The 19271-nt window shown below is 39.1% G+C and overlaps 1 protein-coding gene across 1 annotated transcript in view; it reads right to left on the reverse strand.

Annotated features, from left to right (window-relative positions):
- Nucleotides 1-19271, reverse strand: part of LOC124027862 (transient receptor potential cation channel subfamily M member 5-like) — a 30141-nt gene continuing 10870 nt past the window's right edge. The window contains exons 7-14 of the mRNA XM_046340111.1: nucleotides 14610-14742; nucleotides 14053-14227; nucleotides 8650-8818; nucleotides 7229-7407; nucleotides 3709-3841; nucleotides 3474-3546; nucleotides 3223-3313; nucleotides 1-302 (exon numbers count right to left, since the gene is read on the reverse strand). Coding sequence (XP_046196067.1) covers nucleotides 145-302; nucleotides 3223-3313; nucleotides 3474-3546; nucleotides 3709-3841; nucleotides 7229-7407; nucleotides 8650-8818; nucleotides 14053-14227; nucleotides 14610-14742 — 1111 coding nt within the window. The 3' untranslated portion in view covers nucleotides 1-144. The remainder of the gene's footprint in view (nucleotides 303-3222; nucleotides 3314-3473; nucleotides 3547-3708; nucleotides 3842-7228; nucleotides 7408-8649; nucleotides 8819-14052; nucleotides 14228-14609; nucleotides 14743-19271) is intronic.

Here is a 19271-nt window from a genome sequence, read left to right on the forward strand (position 1 = left end):
TCAAGGCTGTTCATTTTAATAAGGCACTTGGGATTCAAATTCAGTCATATGTCTCAACTAGAAAACTAAAAACATTTAGAAAATTAGTGCTTCGATTTCCAGGCTGGGATTCACATTCCAAAAACACTACTTTTGATGTGGATGTTATTGGTCGATGTAAGGAAACCTCTTGTTGGCTCCGTATCCTGAGGGGCCTAGTTTAGCCTCTCTCCTCTCTGGCTCGACCTCCTTGTCTGACACATTCTGGGGGGGATCTCTGGAAGCGCCGGCCTTCACAGCTGTGACACCAGTAGCCTTGACAGCTATAAGAAAGATTGACATTTAGACTATGCTGCTTTAAACAGACAGTTCCTCTCTGTACAACCCACCCAGAACACACACCCACTTTGTCAACAATGCTTCATACCTGCAAATCACGTATAACCACTAGGTTAACAACAGCAACAAATCACAAGTTCACACCTTCTATACTATGAATTGACTTTATCACCAGTCATTGTAACCACTAGCATCTACGGTATATTGTTGTAAAAAACCTCTAGTATGATCATGATCATTACTAGTATCATCACTAGTAGCATCCCTACATCACCACTATCATCTACGGTATATTGTTGTAAAAAAGCCTCTAGTATGCTCATGATCATCACTAGTATCATCACTAGTATCATCCCTACATCACCACTATCACCACGAGTATCATCCCTACATCATCACTAGTATCATCCCTACATCACCACGAGTATCATCCCTACATCATCACTAGTATCATCCCTACATCACCATGAGTATCATCCCTACATCATCACTAGTATCATCCCTACATCATCACTAGTAGCATCCCTACATCACCACGAGTATCATCCCTACATCACCACTATCATCTACGGTATATTGTTGTAAAAAGCCTCTAGTATGATCATGATCATCACTAGTAGCATCCCTACATCACCACGAGTATCATCACTAGTATCAAAACTACATCATCACTAGTGGCATCACTAGTATCATCACTACATCATCACTAGTAGCATCCCTACATCACCACTATCATCATAAGTATCATCACTACATCATCACTAGTATCATCACTAGTAGCATCCCTACATCACCACTATCATCTACGGTATATTGTTGTAAAAAACCTCTAGTATGATCATGATCATCACTAGTATCATCACTAGTAGCATCCCTACATCACCACGAGTATCATCACTAGTATCAAAACTATCATCATCACTAGTGGCATCACTAGTATCATCACTAGAATCATTACTAGTAGCATCTCTAGCATCATCACTAGTATCATCATCACTAGCATCATCACTAGTACCATCATTAGCACCATCACTAGTATCATCATGATCACCATCACTAGCATTTTACTAGTATCATCACTAGCATCATCACTAGTATCATCACTATTATCATTACTAGTATCCTCACTAGCATCATCACTAGTATCATCCCTAGCATCATTACTAGTATCCTCACTAGGATCATCACTAGTGTCATGACGTTGGCCTGGGGGTTAGGTTTATGACAGTCATAAATACCTCTTCCCCCCTTTTTCCTCTCTCTAACCTACTGAGGTTGCATTTAAAAAAAACTTGGTTAACATAGAGATTCTGGGAACGTTAGAATGTGGGGGGAAATAAACTATATTCTGGTAATCCGAACAATTGAACATATGCAGGGGTACTTAATGAATATGATGTCAGTTCGGTTGTCATCTGAGACATTCTCATCAATGATAAGATGACAAACTCTACAGTGGAAAGTCTAGGCATCAGAGTTATCAGATTCACATGGAATTGTTGTTTAATTTAAATGTTTGAATATGAAATTATTTATGATGGGAGGAAATGTGATTTTAGCTTCTAAAATGTGAGATTTGGATTTTCATAAGATAGGGCTGCTCAATCAGTGGGCCTCCCCTGTGAAGGGACAAGGGCTATAAAACTTTTCAAACACACCCTCCTCTCCCTTCCTATATAAAGCCTTGACGACAACATAACTTCCTGTTTCAATGAGGTAGGATGACGATCCTATGTCAGAATGGTTCAGATAAAACTACAGAACGAAGCCAACATCAGCATGAGCTTTGGTTGAGAATGGTATGAACTTTGAACTCTTATTCACGACAGAATTGATACCTCCTAGCCGTTGAGTTAGCGACCGCAGCTGCAAACGCAGGTTAGGAATGAACAGACAGAGTATCCCATCTACCACACAACGATGTTACTACAACTTATCCAAGTGACTACCAGAGACATTCTTCAAAGGACAGAGGACTCGGTTTGGCAACAAGGTCTTCCATCTACCACCAACCTACTGAAGCACAGCTCAGAGTAAATATTTATTGCATTTTCCATTTCCAAATGGGCAGTAATTTAGAATGCATAAGATGCTATGCTATTGTAAATACAGTTTCGCCTTTGTTCCTGTCTTCCCGCTCTTTCACTCAACCCAGCCCCCTTTCCTTTGTGTTACAAGCTATCATATCTGTTCCGACCCGCTAGGGACGTTTTCCTTTATGACGTAAATAATTATCCAGGTATAATTAATTATTTGTATATGTAGTTCTGTGTGATTGGTTAGGTATTTAGTAAATAAATAATTAAACCCAATTTTGTATTGCTGATTCAAATTGTTAGCCAGGGTTCTTGCAGATAACCAAGAATTTACAACTTTCAGATTATGAGACTGAAGTAAGATGACGATTGATATTGACTGCTATTGAGGAAAAATATTACTCGATCTTTAAGAGTTTATTCGGAAGATAACAACTCTATAAATATTATTTTGTGGTGCCTGACTCTCTAGTTAACTACATTTACATGATTAGCTCAATCAGGTGATATTAATTACGGAGAAATTATTTTATAGAATAGCATGTCTTAGCAATTAATCTGGCATAGCCAAAGACACGACACTAGCATCATCAATAGCATCATCACTAGTATCATCACTATCATGATCATGATCGCTAGCATCATCACTAGCATAATCACTAGTATCATCAATAGTATCATCACTAGCATCATCACTAGCATAATCACTAGTATCATCAATAGTATCATCACTAGTATCATCACTAGCATAATCACTAGCATCATCACTAGTATCATGACTAGCATAATTACTAGCATCATCACTAGCATCATCATGATCATCATCACTAGCATCATCACTAGCATCATCATTAGCATCATCACTCACATGGAACTCTGGGGGCCTCTCTCTCACACTTGAGTGTACTCTGGGAAAAGCACTCAGCGATCCAGGACAGCACCTCCCCACAGTACTTCACCTGGGGGTGGGACAGACAGAGGCAAACCTTTTACACACCTTTGATAATACACACACATGTACCATCACTAGTGTTGTCCGGCCGAGTTTCCACTTTTGGGACTACTCTATTGGTTCCAATATGCCAGGCATAATAAATCAATGTCTCTCTATTTTTGTACCTGAGCTTCCATGGATGACATTCGCTTCTCTTGCTCCTTGAATCCTCCAACAATCTTCAATAAGCTCTGAACCCTTTTGTCACAAAGAAAAACATTTGAAAAACACAATGAATATCAAAGACATATATGATAACATATTAAAGGTAGTTCATAAGAATTACAAATATACAGCACACACAACGTGGTGGAAATGGATCAATACCATTTACAAAACAAAGCATTGTCAAAGAGTTACTTGGAAGAGGTGCTCTTCAGTCTCTCCTCACTGCTCTCCAGATGCTGCCGTTCCAGTTTGGCCAGATAGTTCTCCTTCTGTACTGTCTCCCAGGTCATCAACCTCTGGTCCAGACCTGCAGGCAGCTCCCTCTCTGAACACACAACACCAACACCACTCTGTAAGCATTTATATACTATCATCAATACCACTCTGTAAGTATCTATACTGTATACTAGCACCTACACCACTCTGTTAGTATCTATATACTAGCACCTACACCACTCTGTTAGTATCTATATACTAGCACCTACACCACTCTGTAAGTATCTATACTGTATACTAGCACCTACACCACTCTGTTAGTATCTATATACTAGCACCTACACCACTCTGTAAGTATCTATACTGTATACTAGCACCTACACCACTCTGTTAGTATCTATACTGTATACTAGCACCTACACCACTCTGTTAGTATCTATGTACTAGCACCTACACCACTCTGTTAGTATCTATATACTATCACCAACACCACTCTGTTAGTATCTATATACTATCACCAACACCACTCTGTTAGTATCTATATACTAGCACCTACACCACTCTGTTAGTATCTATATACTAGCACCAACACCACTCTGTTAGTATCTATATACTATCACCAACACCACTCTGTTAGTATCTATATACTAGCACCTACACCACTCTGTTAGTATTTTTGTACTAGCACCAACACCACTCTGTTAGTATCTATGTACTATCACCAACACCACTATGTTAGTATCTATATACTAGCACCAACACCACTCTGTTAGTATCTATATACTAGCACCAACACCACTCTGTTAGTATCTATGTACTAGCACCAACACCACTCTGTTAGTATCTATATACTATCACCAACACCACTCTGTTAGTATCTATGTACTAGCACCAACACCACTCTGTTAGTATCTATATACTAGCACCAACACCACTCTGTTAGTATCTATGTACTAGCACCAACACCACTCTGTTAGTATCTATATACTAGCACCAACACCACTCTGTTAGTATCTATGTACTATCACCAACACCACTCTGTTAGTATCTATGTACTAGCACCAACACCACTCTGTTAGTATCTATATACTAGCACCAACACCACTCTGTTAGTATCTATATACTAGCACCAACACCACTCTGTTAGTATCTATATACTAGCACCAACACCACTCTGTTAGTATCTATATACTAGCACCAACACCACTCTGTTAGTATCTATATACTAGCACCAACACCACTCTGTTAGTATCTATATACTAGCACCAACACCACTCTGTTAGTATCTATATACTAGCACCTACACCACTCTGTTAGTATCTATATACTAGCACCAACACCACTCTGTTAGTATCTATATACTAGCACCAACACCACCCTGTTAGTATCTATATACTAGCACCAACACCACCCTGTTAGTATCTATATACTAGCACCAACACCACTCTGTTAGTATCTATATACTAGCACCAACACCAGCCTGTTAGTATCTATATACTAGCACCAACACCACTCTGTTAGTATCTATATACTAGCACCAACACCACTCTGTTAGTATCTATATACTAGCACCAACACCACTCTGTTAGTATCTATATACTAGCACCAACACCACTCTGTTAGTATCTATATACTAGCACCAACACCACCCTGTTAGTATCTATATACTAGCACCAACACCACCCTGTTAGTATCTATATACTAGCACCAACACCACTCTGTTAGTATCTATATACTAGCACCAACACCACTCTGTTAGTATCTATATACTAGCACCAACACCACTCTGTTAGTATCTATATACTAGCACCAACACCACTCTGTTAGTATCTATATACTAGCACCAACACCACTCTGTTAGTATCTATATACTAGCACCAACACCACTCTGTTAGTATCTATATACTAGCACCAACACCACCCTGTTAGTATCTATATACTAGCACCAACACCACCCTGTTAGTATCTATATACTAGCACCAACACCACTCTGTTAGTATCTATATACTAGCACCAACACCACTCTGTTAGTATCTATATACTAGCACCAACACCACTCTGTTAGTATCTATATACTAGCACCAACACCACTCTGTTCGTATCCATATACCATCACCAACACCACTCTGTTAGTATCTATATACTAGCACCAACACCACTCTGTTAGTATCTATATACTAGCACCAACACCACTCTGTTAGTATCTATATACTAGCACCAACACCACTCTGTTAGTATCTATATACTAGCACCAACACCACTCTGTTAGTATCTATATACTAGCACCAACACCACTCTGTTAGTATCTATATACTAGCACCAACACCACGGTGTAAGGACCTATACTGTCCATGTGTGTTATGTTTCATATTAAACTGAATTGCATTGTGTATATTCACACTACGATGTGCAGTAGGGCTGCTGCAACCGACAAGGTATACAAACACATGTACTGTGTATGAATGTGTGAATGCCTGTGTGTAATTACGTACCTATATAACTATACATGTACTGTGTATGAATGTGTGAATGCCTGTGTGTAATTATGTACCTATATAACTATAGATGTACTGTGTATGTATGTGTGAATGCCTGTGTGTAATTACGTACCTATATAACTATACATGTACTGTGTATGAATGTGTGAATGCCTGTGTGTAATTACGTACCTATATAACTATACATGTACTGTGTATGAATGTGTGAATGCCTGTGTGTAATTATGTACCTATATAACTATACATGTACTGTGTATGAATGTGTGAATGCCTGTGTGTAATTATGTACCTATATAACTATACATGTACTGTGTATGAATGTGTGAATGCCTGTGTGTAATTATGTACCTATATAACTATACATGTACTGTGTATGAATGTGTGAATGCCTGTGTGTAATTATGTACCTATATAACTATACATGTACTGTGTATGAATGTGTGAATGCCTGTGTGTAATTATGTACCTATATAACTATACATGTACTGTGTATGAATGTGTGAATGCCTGTGTGTAATTATGTACCTATATAACTATACATGTACTGTGTATGAATGTGTGAATGCCTGTGTGTAATTATGTACCTATATAACTATACATGTACTGTGTATGAATGTGTGAATGCCTGTGTGTAATTATGTACCTATATAACTATAGATGTACTGTGTATGTATGTGTGAATGCCTGTGTGTAATTATGTACCTATATAACTATACATGTACTGTGTATGAATGTGTGAATGCCTGTGTGTAATTATGTACCTATATAACTATACATGTACTGTGTATGAATGTGTGAATGCCTGTGTGTAATTATGTACCTATATAACTATAGATGTACTGTGTATGAATGTGTGAATGCCTGTGTGTAATTACGTACCTATATAACTATAGATGTACTGTGTATGTATGTGTGAATGCCTGTGTGTAATTATGTACCTATATAACTATACATGTCCGTATGTATGCGATGTAAAATACGTATGTTTCTGGCCTTACCTAGTTGCTCCAATTTGGGCTCAGGACTCTTGACCAGGCTGAGGAGGAGCTGGGAACAGTGACTGATGATGATGAAGGGCGGGGCCAAGGCAGGCCGGCTGTGGTACTCCACGATCAGGTTGTACCTCTGGAACTTCCAGAAGATGTCTGTGTTGCCCTGCACCACCTGGAATGTGTAGCTGTAGGCACGCAGGTCGAGGAAAGATCACAGCGAGAACACACTGCATGAGTGTTAGGAGAATTATGTTCTCCAGGTACATCACCCAATGTAATTATGTTACTCAGTCTGCAAACCAGAATGTGTAAGATCCTGGTTGAATGAAACAGACGGAGGCCCAGCTAAAATAGTCAAAAGGTTTATTCAAGGGAACGTTCTAAAGTCAAGAATACAAATCAATTCATTTTATACTGACTTCTCACGCCCACACACACACACAACCATACACACAACCATACACACACACACATGTCCTGCTCCGCACACACTGTCTGTCTCACTACCCAGCCGACAGAGATCGTGACCTTGTCCTTGAGACGTACTCCCCGTTCTCTCCCAAATCTCTAGTCAGGTCGGCACCGAGCTCAGACAGTCTGTGTTTTAAATACCATAAAGCCATATTGTTTTACCGTAATCCTGACTACACTTGTAAAGTGACTGTTCTACTGGATGTAAGGTGAATGCACCAATTTGTAAGTCGCTCTGGATAAGAGCGTCTGCTAAATGACTTAAATGTAAATGTAACTACACATTTATTGATTATGATTTCATACATTCTAATCAATTCCATACAATTATCTGTTTCAGGGCGGAATATTCGAATCATTCAATTAACAGACAATTCTCACCTATCAATGAGATACATGTGAGTAAGTATTGATCTTTTTTCTGTAGTAATCCAAAAGGTAGAGAGACAGTTGAATTGTGTATGTCTGTGATATATACCACCTTAATCATTATTATTATTAATAATAATCCTATCAGATGGTTGTGTGAGACAGTCACAGTTCAGGCCAGACTCTTCCTGTCGACCATTAAAAGCTCTGTATTGCTTGCTGTTTGGGGTTTTAGGCTGGGTTTCTGTACAGCACTTTGAGATATTAGCTGATGTACGAAGGGCTATATAAATACATTTGATTTGATTTGTTCTTGCAGCACATGATCATTGAATTGGGCCCTGAATTGGGACATGTTTTTGGAGTCTCCCTCATCAGAGTAAACTATTATTTCCTGGGTGATGACTGTGGGCTGAGTAACTAACACGTGTGTGTGTTAAGTCTGACCTTGTACATATTTGCCATTTCGTAGATGTTTTCATTTTACATACGGGTGGTTTCCTGAGAATTGAACCCACTGTCCTGTAGTCGTCAAGCCCCATGTTCTACCAACTGAGCTGCAGAGTAGCGTGTGCGCTGAGTCTGACCTGAACATGGCGATGAGGAGGTTGAGCAGCAGAACGTTGGTAACCAGTAAGAAGATGACCAGCAGTAGGATGACCAGCCAGTTGGCGTAGATGTTGGGACAAGGGGGCAGAGTTCCCATGATGATCTCCTCTATCACCGTGGTACAGTTGGTCTCGGGCATCCGTGCCACTGGGAAGATAACATTAGATAGTTCTTCACTATCGGTTGTTCACAGATATTTGCCTTTAAGAACAAGAAAATGCACTGCGTAACACAGATGCAGGTCGCCCGCTGAGGTCGCCCCCTGAGGTCGCCCGCTGAGGTCGCCCCCTGAGGTCGCCCGCTGAGGTCGCCCCCTGAGGTTGCCCCCTGAGGTCACCCCCTGAGGTCGCCCGCTGAGGTCGCCCCCTGAGGTCGCCCGCTGAGGTCGCCCCCTGAGGTCGCCTCCTGAGGTCGCCCCCTGAGGTCGCCCACTGAGGTCGCCCCCTGAGGTCGCCCGCTGAGGTCGCCCCCTGAGGTCGCCCCCTGAGGTCGCCCCCTGAGGTCGCCCGCTGAGGTCGCCCGCTGAGGTCGCCCCCTAAGGTCGCCCCATGAGGTCGCCCGCTGAGGTCGCCCCCTGATGTCGCCCCCTGAGGTCGCCCGCTGAGGTCGCCCCCTGAGGTCGCCCGCTGAGGTCGCCCCCTGATGTCGCCCCCTGAGGTCGCCCGCTGAGGTCGCCCGCTGAGCAGTGCCCCAGCAGTGTGGTCAAGCATGCTGAAATACTGTGTTTATACAAATGCTCTTATATTCCTTAACAATTCAAGATATGTAGTGAATGACAACAAGATGTACCACTGAAGGAAACTGAACAACATGAAAACTACATGTAAACTGACTACATGTAAACTAAGTGTAAACTAAGTGTAAACTGACTACATGTAAACTAAGTGTAAACTAAGTGTAAACTGACTACATGTAAACTAAGTGTAAACTACATGTAAACTGAACTACATGAAAACTACATATAAACTGACTACATGTAAACTAAGTGTAAACTACATGTAAACTGACTACATGTAAACTAAGTGTAAACTACATGTAAACTGAACTACATGAAAACTACATATAAACTGACTACATGTAAACTAAGTGTAAACTACATGTAAACTGACTACATGTAAACTAAGTGTAAACTACATGTAAACTGACTACATGTAAACTAAGTGTAAACTACATGTAAACTGAACTACATGAAAACTACATATAAACTGACTACATGTAAACTAAGTGTAAACTACATGTAAACTGACTACATGTAAACTAAGTGTAAACTACATGTAAACTGACTACATGTAAACTAAGTGTAAACTAAGTGTAAACTGACTACATGTAAACTAAGTGTAAACTAAGTGTAAACTGACTACATGTAAACTAAGTGTAAACTACATGTAAACTGAACTACATGAAAACTACATATAAACTGACTACATGTAAACTAAGTGTAAACTACATGTAAACTGACTACATGTAAACTAAGTGTAAACTACATGTAAACTGAACTACATGAAAACTACATATAAACTGACTACATGTAAACTAAGTGTAAACTACATGTAAACTGACTACATGTAAACTAAGTGTAAACTACATGTAAACTGACTACATGTAAACTAAGTGTAAACTACATGTAAACTGAACTACATGAAAACTACATATAAACTGACTACATGTAAACTAAGTGTAAACTACATGTAAACTGACTACATGTAAACTAAGTGTAAACTACATGTAAACTGAACTACATGAAAACTACATATAAACTGACTACATGTAAACTAAGTGTAAACTACATGTAAACTGACTACATGTAAACTAAGTGTAAACTAAGTGTAAACTACATGTAAACTAAGTGTAAACTACATGTAAACTGAACTACATGAAAACTACATATAAACTGACTACATGTAAACTAAGTGTAAACTACATGTAAACTGACTACATGTAAACTAAGTGTAAACTACATGTAAACTGAACTACATGAAAACTACATATAAACTGACTACATGTAAACTAAGTGTAAACTACATGTAAACTGACTACATGTAAACTAAGTGTAAACTACATGTAAACTGACTACATGTAAACTAAGTGTAAACTACATGTAAACTGAACTACATGAAAACTACATATAAACTGACTACATGTAAACTAAGTGTAAACTACATGTAAACTGACTACATGTAAACTAAGTGTAAACTACATGTAAACTGAACTACATGAAAACTACATGTAAACTGACTACATGTAAACTAAGTGTAAACTACATGTAAACTGACTACATGTAAACTAAGTGTAAACGAAGTGTAAACTGACCACATGTAAACTAAGTGTAAACTAAGTGTAAACTGACCACATGTAAACTAAGTGTAAACTACATGTAAACTGAACTACATGAAAACTACATGTAAACTGACTACATGTAAACTAAGTGTAAACTACATGTAAACTGACTACATGTAAACTAAGTGTAAACTACATGTAAACTGACTACATGTAAACTAAGTGTAAACTACATGTAAACTGACTACATGTAAACTAAGTGTAAACTACATGTAAACTGACTACATGTAAACTAAGTGTAAACGAAGTGTAAACTGACCACATGTAAACTAAGTGTAAACTAAGTGTAAACTGACCACATGTAAACTAAGTGTAAACTACATGTAAACTGAACAACATGAAAACTACATGTAAACTGACTACATGTAAACTAAGTGTAAACTACATGTAAACTGACTACATGTAAACTAAGTGTAAACTACATGTAAACTGACTACATGTAAACTAAGTGTAAACTACATGTAAACTGACTACATGTAAACTAAGTGTAAACTAAGTGTAAACTGACTACATGTAAACTGACTCCATGTAAACTGACCACATGTGAACTACATGTAAACTGACCTACATGTGAACTACATGTAAACTGACCTACATGTGAACTGACCTACATGTGAACTACATGTAAACTGATCTACATGTGAACTACATGTAAACTGACCTACATGTGAACTACATGTAAACTGACCTACATGTGAACTGACCTACATGTGAACTGACCTACATGTGAACTACATGTAAACTAACCTACATGTGAACTGACCTACATGTGAACTGACCTACATGTGAACTGACCTACATGTGAACTACATGTAAACTGACCTACATGTGAACTGACCTACATGTGAACTGACCTACATGTGAACTACATGTGAACTGACCTACATGTGAACTGACCTACATGTGAACTGACCTACATGTGAACTACATGTAAACTGACCTACATGTGAACTACATGTAAACTGACCTACATGTGAACTGACCTACATGTGAACTACATGTAAACTGACCTACATGTGAACTACATGTAAACTGACATACATGTGAACTACATGTAAACTGACCTACATGTGAACTACATGTAAACTGACCTACATGTGAACTACATGTAAACTGACATACATGTGAACTACATGTAAACTGACCTACATGTAAACTACATGTAAACTGAACAACATGTAAACTACATGTAAACTGAAAAGCATGTAAACTACATGTAAACTGACCTACATGTGAACTACATGTAAACTGAACAACATGTAAACTACATGTAAACTGAACAACATGTAAACTACATGTAAACTGACCTACATGTGAACTACTTGTAAACTGACCTACATGTGAACTACATGTAAACTGACCTACATGTGAACTGACCTACATGTGAACTACATGTAAACTGACCTACATGTGAACTACATGTAAACTGACCTACATGTGAACTGCATGTAAACTGAACAACATGTAAACTACATGTAAACTGAACAACATGTAAACTACATGTAAACTGACCTACATGTGAACTACATGTAAACTGACCTACATGTGAACTGACCTACATGTGAACTACATGTAAACTGACCTACATGTGAACTACATGTAAACTGACCTACATGTGAACTACATGTAAACTGAACAACATGTAAACTACATGTAAACTGACCTACATGTGAACTACTTGTAAACTGACCTACATGTGAACTACATGTAAACTGACCTACATGTGAACTGACCTACATGTGAACTACATGTAAACTGACCTACATGTGAACTACATGTAAACTGACCTACATGTGAACTGCATGTAAACTGACCTACATGTGAACTGACCTACATGTGAACTACATGTAAACTGACCTACATGTGAACTACATGTAAACTGACCTACATGTGAACTACATTTAAACTGACCTACATGTGAACTGACCTACATGTGAACTGACCTACATGTGAACTACATGTAAACTGACCTACATGTGAACTGACCTACATGTGAACTGACCTACATGTGAACTGACCTACATGTGAACTACATGTAAACTGACCTACATGTGAACAGACCTACATGTGAACTGACCTACATGTGAACTACATGTGAACTGACCTACATGTGAACTGACCTACATGTGAACTGACCTACATGTGAACTACATGTAAACTGACCTACATGTGAACTACATGTAAACTGACCTACATGTGAACTGACCTACATGTGAACTACATGTAAACTGACCTACATGTGAACTACATGTAAACTGACATACATGTGAACTACATGTAAACTGACCTACATGTGAACTACATGTAAACTGACCTACATGTGAACTACATGTAAACTGACATACATGTGAACTACATGTAAACTGACCTACATGTGAACTACATGTAAACTGACCTACATGTGAACTACATGTAAACTGACGTACATGTGAACTACATGTAAACTGACCTACATGTAAACTACATGTAAACTGAACAACATGTAAACTACATGTAAACTGAAAAACATGTAAACTACATGTAAACTGACCTACATGTGAACTACATGTGAACTACATGTAAACTGACCTACATGTGAACTACATGTAAACTGACGTACACGTGAACTACATGTAAACTGACCTACATGTAAACTACATGTAAACTGAACAACATGTAAACTACATGTAAACTGAAAAACATGTAAACTACATGTAAACTGACCTACATGTGAACTACATGTAAACTGACCTACATGTGAACTACATGTAAACTGACCTACATGTAAACTACATGTAAACTGAACAACATGTAAACTACATGTAAACTGAAAAACATGTGAACTACATGTAAACTGACCTACATGTGAACTACATGTAAACTGAACAACATGTGAACTACATGTAAACTGACCTACATGTGAACTACATGTGAACTACATGTAAACTGAACAACATGTAAACTACATGTAAACTGACCTACATGTGAACTACATGTGAACTACATGTACATGACTATAACAGAGCAGAGGCATTGCTAGAAAAACAGAAAACATTCTATCTCACCGTCAATCTCCTCCAATGGGATCTGGCCAAAGATGTGCAGGTAGGGTCGATACAGGACCCTGCGAAACACCCAGTCTAGGCGCGGGTCGTTGGGGTGGAGAAGGGCCTGAGTAGCCACGCCGTACGCTATGAGCCACACACTCAGGAAGAACAGGAAGAAGAACACATCCTTCATCTGTCAGGAAGAACAGAGTACAAACATCACCTGTAATCCTCCCCTGACACTACAAATGTATCAGGTTATAAAGTACGCTTAGAACCACAATTCCATTTATACACAACAGGGTTGTGGTCAATTACAGTCAATTCAGGAAGTACACTGGAATTACAAATACATTGGAAAATAATAATAATCAATGACAAATGTTTGTTTAAAAAAACATTTTTGGTTTACTTTCTGAATTGACTGGAACTGAAATGGAACTGACCTCAACCCTGATACACAAATACATCAAAGTTTTCAAAATGTGTTTTAGTGGGGCTACGTTGTATTTCTGGGTCATAAACCTGGTACATTTGTCATACATGTTTGTCTTCTAAACAGTTCTCTACGTTACCATCCTCTCCACGATGATGATCTTGGGCCCCAGCTGCTTGTGGATGGCGAAGATGTGGATGAGACGCAGTGTGAACACCATGAAGTCCAGCGCCAGAACCGTTCGTCCCGCCTCATATGTGTCTTTCATCATCCTGTCAGAATTACATCCTATATTAGACCTGTATTCAACTAGGACCCTTAAATTCTAATCTGGACCTCGAAGCCAGTTCCACAGATTTTTGTACATTGTTTAAAATTCTCCTCCCCCTAATCAGGAACGGATTAAGACCTGGGACACCAGGTGGATACAATGAATTATCAGGTAGACGACCAAAGCAGCAGTAGTCCCGGGCCTCGTAGGGTCAGATTTGAATACCCCAGCTGTACGGAGTTAATGTCACTACCAATGTCACTTCACACAGTAAATGTACTGAAAATCAGCAGATCTCTTTCTATCACTAGATATCACACCACAACTATAGCCTACTATAGTCTATCATATACCCTACCTACTGTAGTCTATCATATACCCTACCTACTGTAGCCTGTCAAAATTAATTTATTGTTAGAAATCATCACTTAAAAAAAAAATCAAATCCTCCTGCTGCAGGGTTATTTGACTCTTGCGTCAAATTAAGATCCTACACCTGTATATTTGTATTTTTTAAATGTATTTAACCAGGAAAAGCCCATTGAGACCCAGAGTCTCTTTCTCAAGGGAGACCTGGCCAAAAAGGCAGCAACGATCAATACATTACATCATTTAAACATACAACGATCAATACATTACATCATTTAAACACACAACGATCAATACATTACATCATTTAAACACACAACGATCAATACATTACATCATTTAAACATACAACGATCAATACATTACATCATTTAAACATACAACGATCAATACATTACATCATTTAAACACACAACGATCAATACATTACATCATTTAAACACACAACGATCAATACATTACATCATTTAAACATACAACGATCAATACATTACATCATTTAAACATACAACGATCAATACATTACATCATTTAAACATACAACAATACAACAACATGATCCAGCCTAAAAAAACAAACATTTCCTCCATAAGTCTCCCATCAATATTTTAAATCCATTCAGTAGTACTAACATATCTAGATGAAGCAGGGATTGTAGATGATTCCATTCAGTGGCACTAACATTTCCAGATGAAGCAGGGATTGTAGATGATTCCATTCAGTGGTACTAACATATCTAGATGAATCAGGGATTGTAGATGATTCCATTCAGTGGTACTAACATATCTAGATGAAGCAGGGATTGTAGATGATTCCATTCAGTGGCACTAACATATCTAGATGAAGCAGGGATTGTAGATGATTCCATTCAGTGGCACTAACATTTCCAGATGAAGCAGGGATTGTAGATGATTCCATTCAGTGGTACTAACATATCTAGATGAAGCAGGGATTGTAGATGATTCCATTCAGTGGTACTAACATATCTAGATGAAGCAGGGATTGTAGATGATTCCATTCAGTGGCACTAACATATCTAGATGAAGCAGGGATTGTAGATGATTCCATTCAGTGGTACTAACATTTCCAGATGAAGCAAAAATCAAATCAAATCAAATTTTATTTGTCACATACACATGGTTAGCAGATGTTAATGCGAGTGTAGCGAAATGCTTGTGCTTCTAGTTCCGACAATGCAGTAATAACCAACAAGTAATCTAACTAACAATTCCAAAACTACTGTCTTATACACAGTGTAAGGGGATAAAGAATATGTACATAAGGATATATGAATGAGTGATGGTACAGGGCAGCATACAGTAGATGGTATCGAGTATATACATATGAGATGAGTATGTAGACAAAGTAAACAAAGTGGCATAGTTAAAGTGGCTAGTGATACATGTATTACATATGGATGCAGTCGATGATATAGAGTACAGTATATACGTATGCATATGAGATGAATAATGTAGGGTAAGTAACATTATATAAGGTAGCATTGTTTAAAGTGGCTAGTGATATATTTACATCATTCCCCATCAATTCCCATTATTAAAGTGGCTGGAGTTGGGTCAGTGTCAATGTCAGTGTGTTGGCAGCAGCCACTCAATGTTAGTGGTGGCTGTTTAACAGTCTGATGGCCTTGAGATAGAAGCTGTTTTTCAGTCTCTCGGTCCCAGCTTTGATGCACCTGTACTGACCTCTCCTTCTGGATGATAGCGGGGTGAACAGGCAGTGGCTCGGGTGGTTGATGTCCTTGATGATCTTTATGGCCTTCCTGTAACATCGGGTGGTGTAGGTGTCCTGGAGGGCAGGTAGTTTTCACCCGGTGATGCGTTGTGCAGACCTCACTACCCTCTGGAGAGCCTTACGGTTGAGGGCGGAGCAGTTGCCGTACCAGGCGGTGATACAGCCCGCCAGGATGCTCTCGATTGTGCATCTGTAGAAGTTTGTGAGTGCTTTTGGTGACAAGCCAAATTTCTTCAGCCTCCTGAGGTTGAAGAGGCGCTGCTGCGCCTTCTTCACGACGCTGTCTGTGTGAGTGGACCAATTCAGTTTGTCTGAGATGTGTATGCCGAGGAACTTAAAACTTGCTACCCTCTCCACTACTGTTCCATCGATGTGGAACAGCAGGGATTGTAGATGATTCCATTCAGTGGTACTAACATTTCCAGATGAAGCAGGGATTGTAGATGATTCCATTCAGTGGTACTAACATTTCCAGATGAAGCAGGGATTGTAGATGATTCCATTCAGTGGTACTAACATATCCAGATGAAGCAGGGATTGTAGATGATTCCATTCAGTGGCACTAACATATCTAGATGAAGCAGGGATTGTAGATGATTCCATTCAGTGGTACTAACATTTCCAGATGAAGCAAAAATCAAATCAAATCAAATTTTATTTGTCACATACACATGGTTAGCAGATGTTAATGCGAGTGTAGCGAAATGCTTGTGCTTCTAGTTCCGACAATGCAGTAATAACCAACAAGTAATCTAACTAACAATTCCAAAACTACTGTCTTATACACAGTGTAAGGGGATAAAGAATATGTACATAAGGATATATGAATGAGTGATGGTACAGGGCAGCATACAGTAGATGGTATCGAGTATATACATATGAGATGAGTATGTAGACAAAGTAAACAAAGTGGCATAGTTAAAGTGGCTAGTGATACATGTATTACATATGGATGCAGTCGATGATATAGAGTACAGTATATACGTATGCATATGAGATGAATAATGTAGGGTAAGTAACATTATATAAGGTAGCATTGTTTAAAGTGGCTAGTGATATATTTACATCATTCCCCATCAATTCCCATTATTAAAGTGGCTGGAGTTGGGTCAGTGTCAATGTCAGTGTGTTGGCAGCAGCCACTCAATGTTAGTGGTGGCTGTTTAACAGTCTGATGGCCTTGAGATAGAAGCTGTTTTTCAGTCTCTCGGTCCCAGCTTTGATGCACCTGTACTGACCTCTCCTTCTGGATGATAGCGGGGTGAACAGGCAGTGGCTCGGGTGGTTGATGTCCTTGATGATCTTTATGGCCTTCCTGTAACATCGGGTGGTGTAGGTGTCCTGGAGGGCAGGTAGTTTTCACCCGGTGATGCGTTGTGCAGACCTCACTACCCTCTGGAGAGCCTTACGGTTGAGGGCGGAGCAGTTGCCGTACCAGGCGGTGATACAGCCCGCCAGGATGCTCTCGATTGTGCATCTGTAGAAGTTTGTGAGTGCTTTTGGTGACAAGCCAAATTTCTTCAGCCTCCTGAGGTTGAAGGCGCTGCTGCGCCTTCTTCACGACGCTGTCTGTGTGAGTGGACCAATTCAGTTTGTCTGAGATGTGTATGCCGAGGAACTTAAAACTTGCTACCCTCTCCACTACTGTTCCATCGATGTGGAACAGCAGGGATTGTAGATGATTCCATTCAGTGGTACTAACATTTCCAGATGAAGCAGGGATTGTAGATGATTCCATTCAGTGGTACTAACATTTCCAGATGAAGCAGGGATTGTAGATGATTCCATTCAGTGGTACTAACATATCCAGATGAAGCAGGGATTGTAGATGATTCCATTCAGTGGTACTAACATTTCCAGATGAAGCAGGGATTGTAGATTATTCCATGTGTCTGGTGCAGAAGAAGAGAAGGCAGTCTTGCCTAATACTGTGAATGTCCTGGGAACTTTAAGTAGCAACCTCCTAACAGACTGGGTATGGTAACTACTGGTGGTGAAGGAGACCAGACTACAGAGGTAAAGAGGGAGTTTACCCAAAAGGGCTTTGTAGATGAACACATACAAATGTATCTTTCTGTGCATATACAGTGCCTTGCGAAAGTATTCGGCCCCCTTGAACTTTGCGACCTTTTGCCACATTTCAGGCTTCAAACATAAAGATATAAAACTGTATTTTTTTGTGAAGAATCAACAACAAGTGGAACACAATCATGAAGTGGAACGACATTTATTGGATATTTCTAACTTTTTTAACAAATCAAAAACTGAAAAATTGGGCGTGCAAAATTATTCAGCCCCTTTACTTTCAAGTGCAGCAAACTCTCTCCAGAAGTTCAGTGAGGATCTCTGAATGATCCAATGTTGACCTAAATGACTAATGATGATAAATACAATCCACCTGTGTGTAAT

Source organism: Oncorhynchus gorbuscha, unplaced genomic scaffold (assembly GCF_021184085.1).
Source record: "Oncorhynchus gorbuscha isolate QuinsamMale2020 ecotype Even-year unplaced genomic scaffold, OgorEven_v1.0 Un_scaffold_3549, whole genome shotgun sequence".
Lineage (NCBI taxonomy): Eukaryota > Metazoa > Chordata > Actinopteri > Salmoniformes > Salmonidae > Oncorhynchus > Oncorhynchus gorbuscha.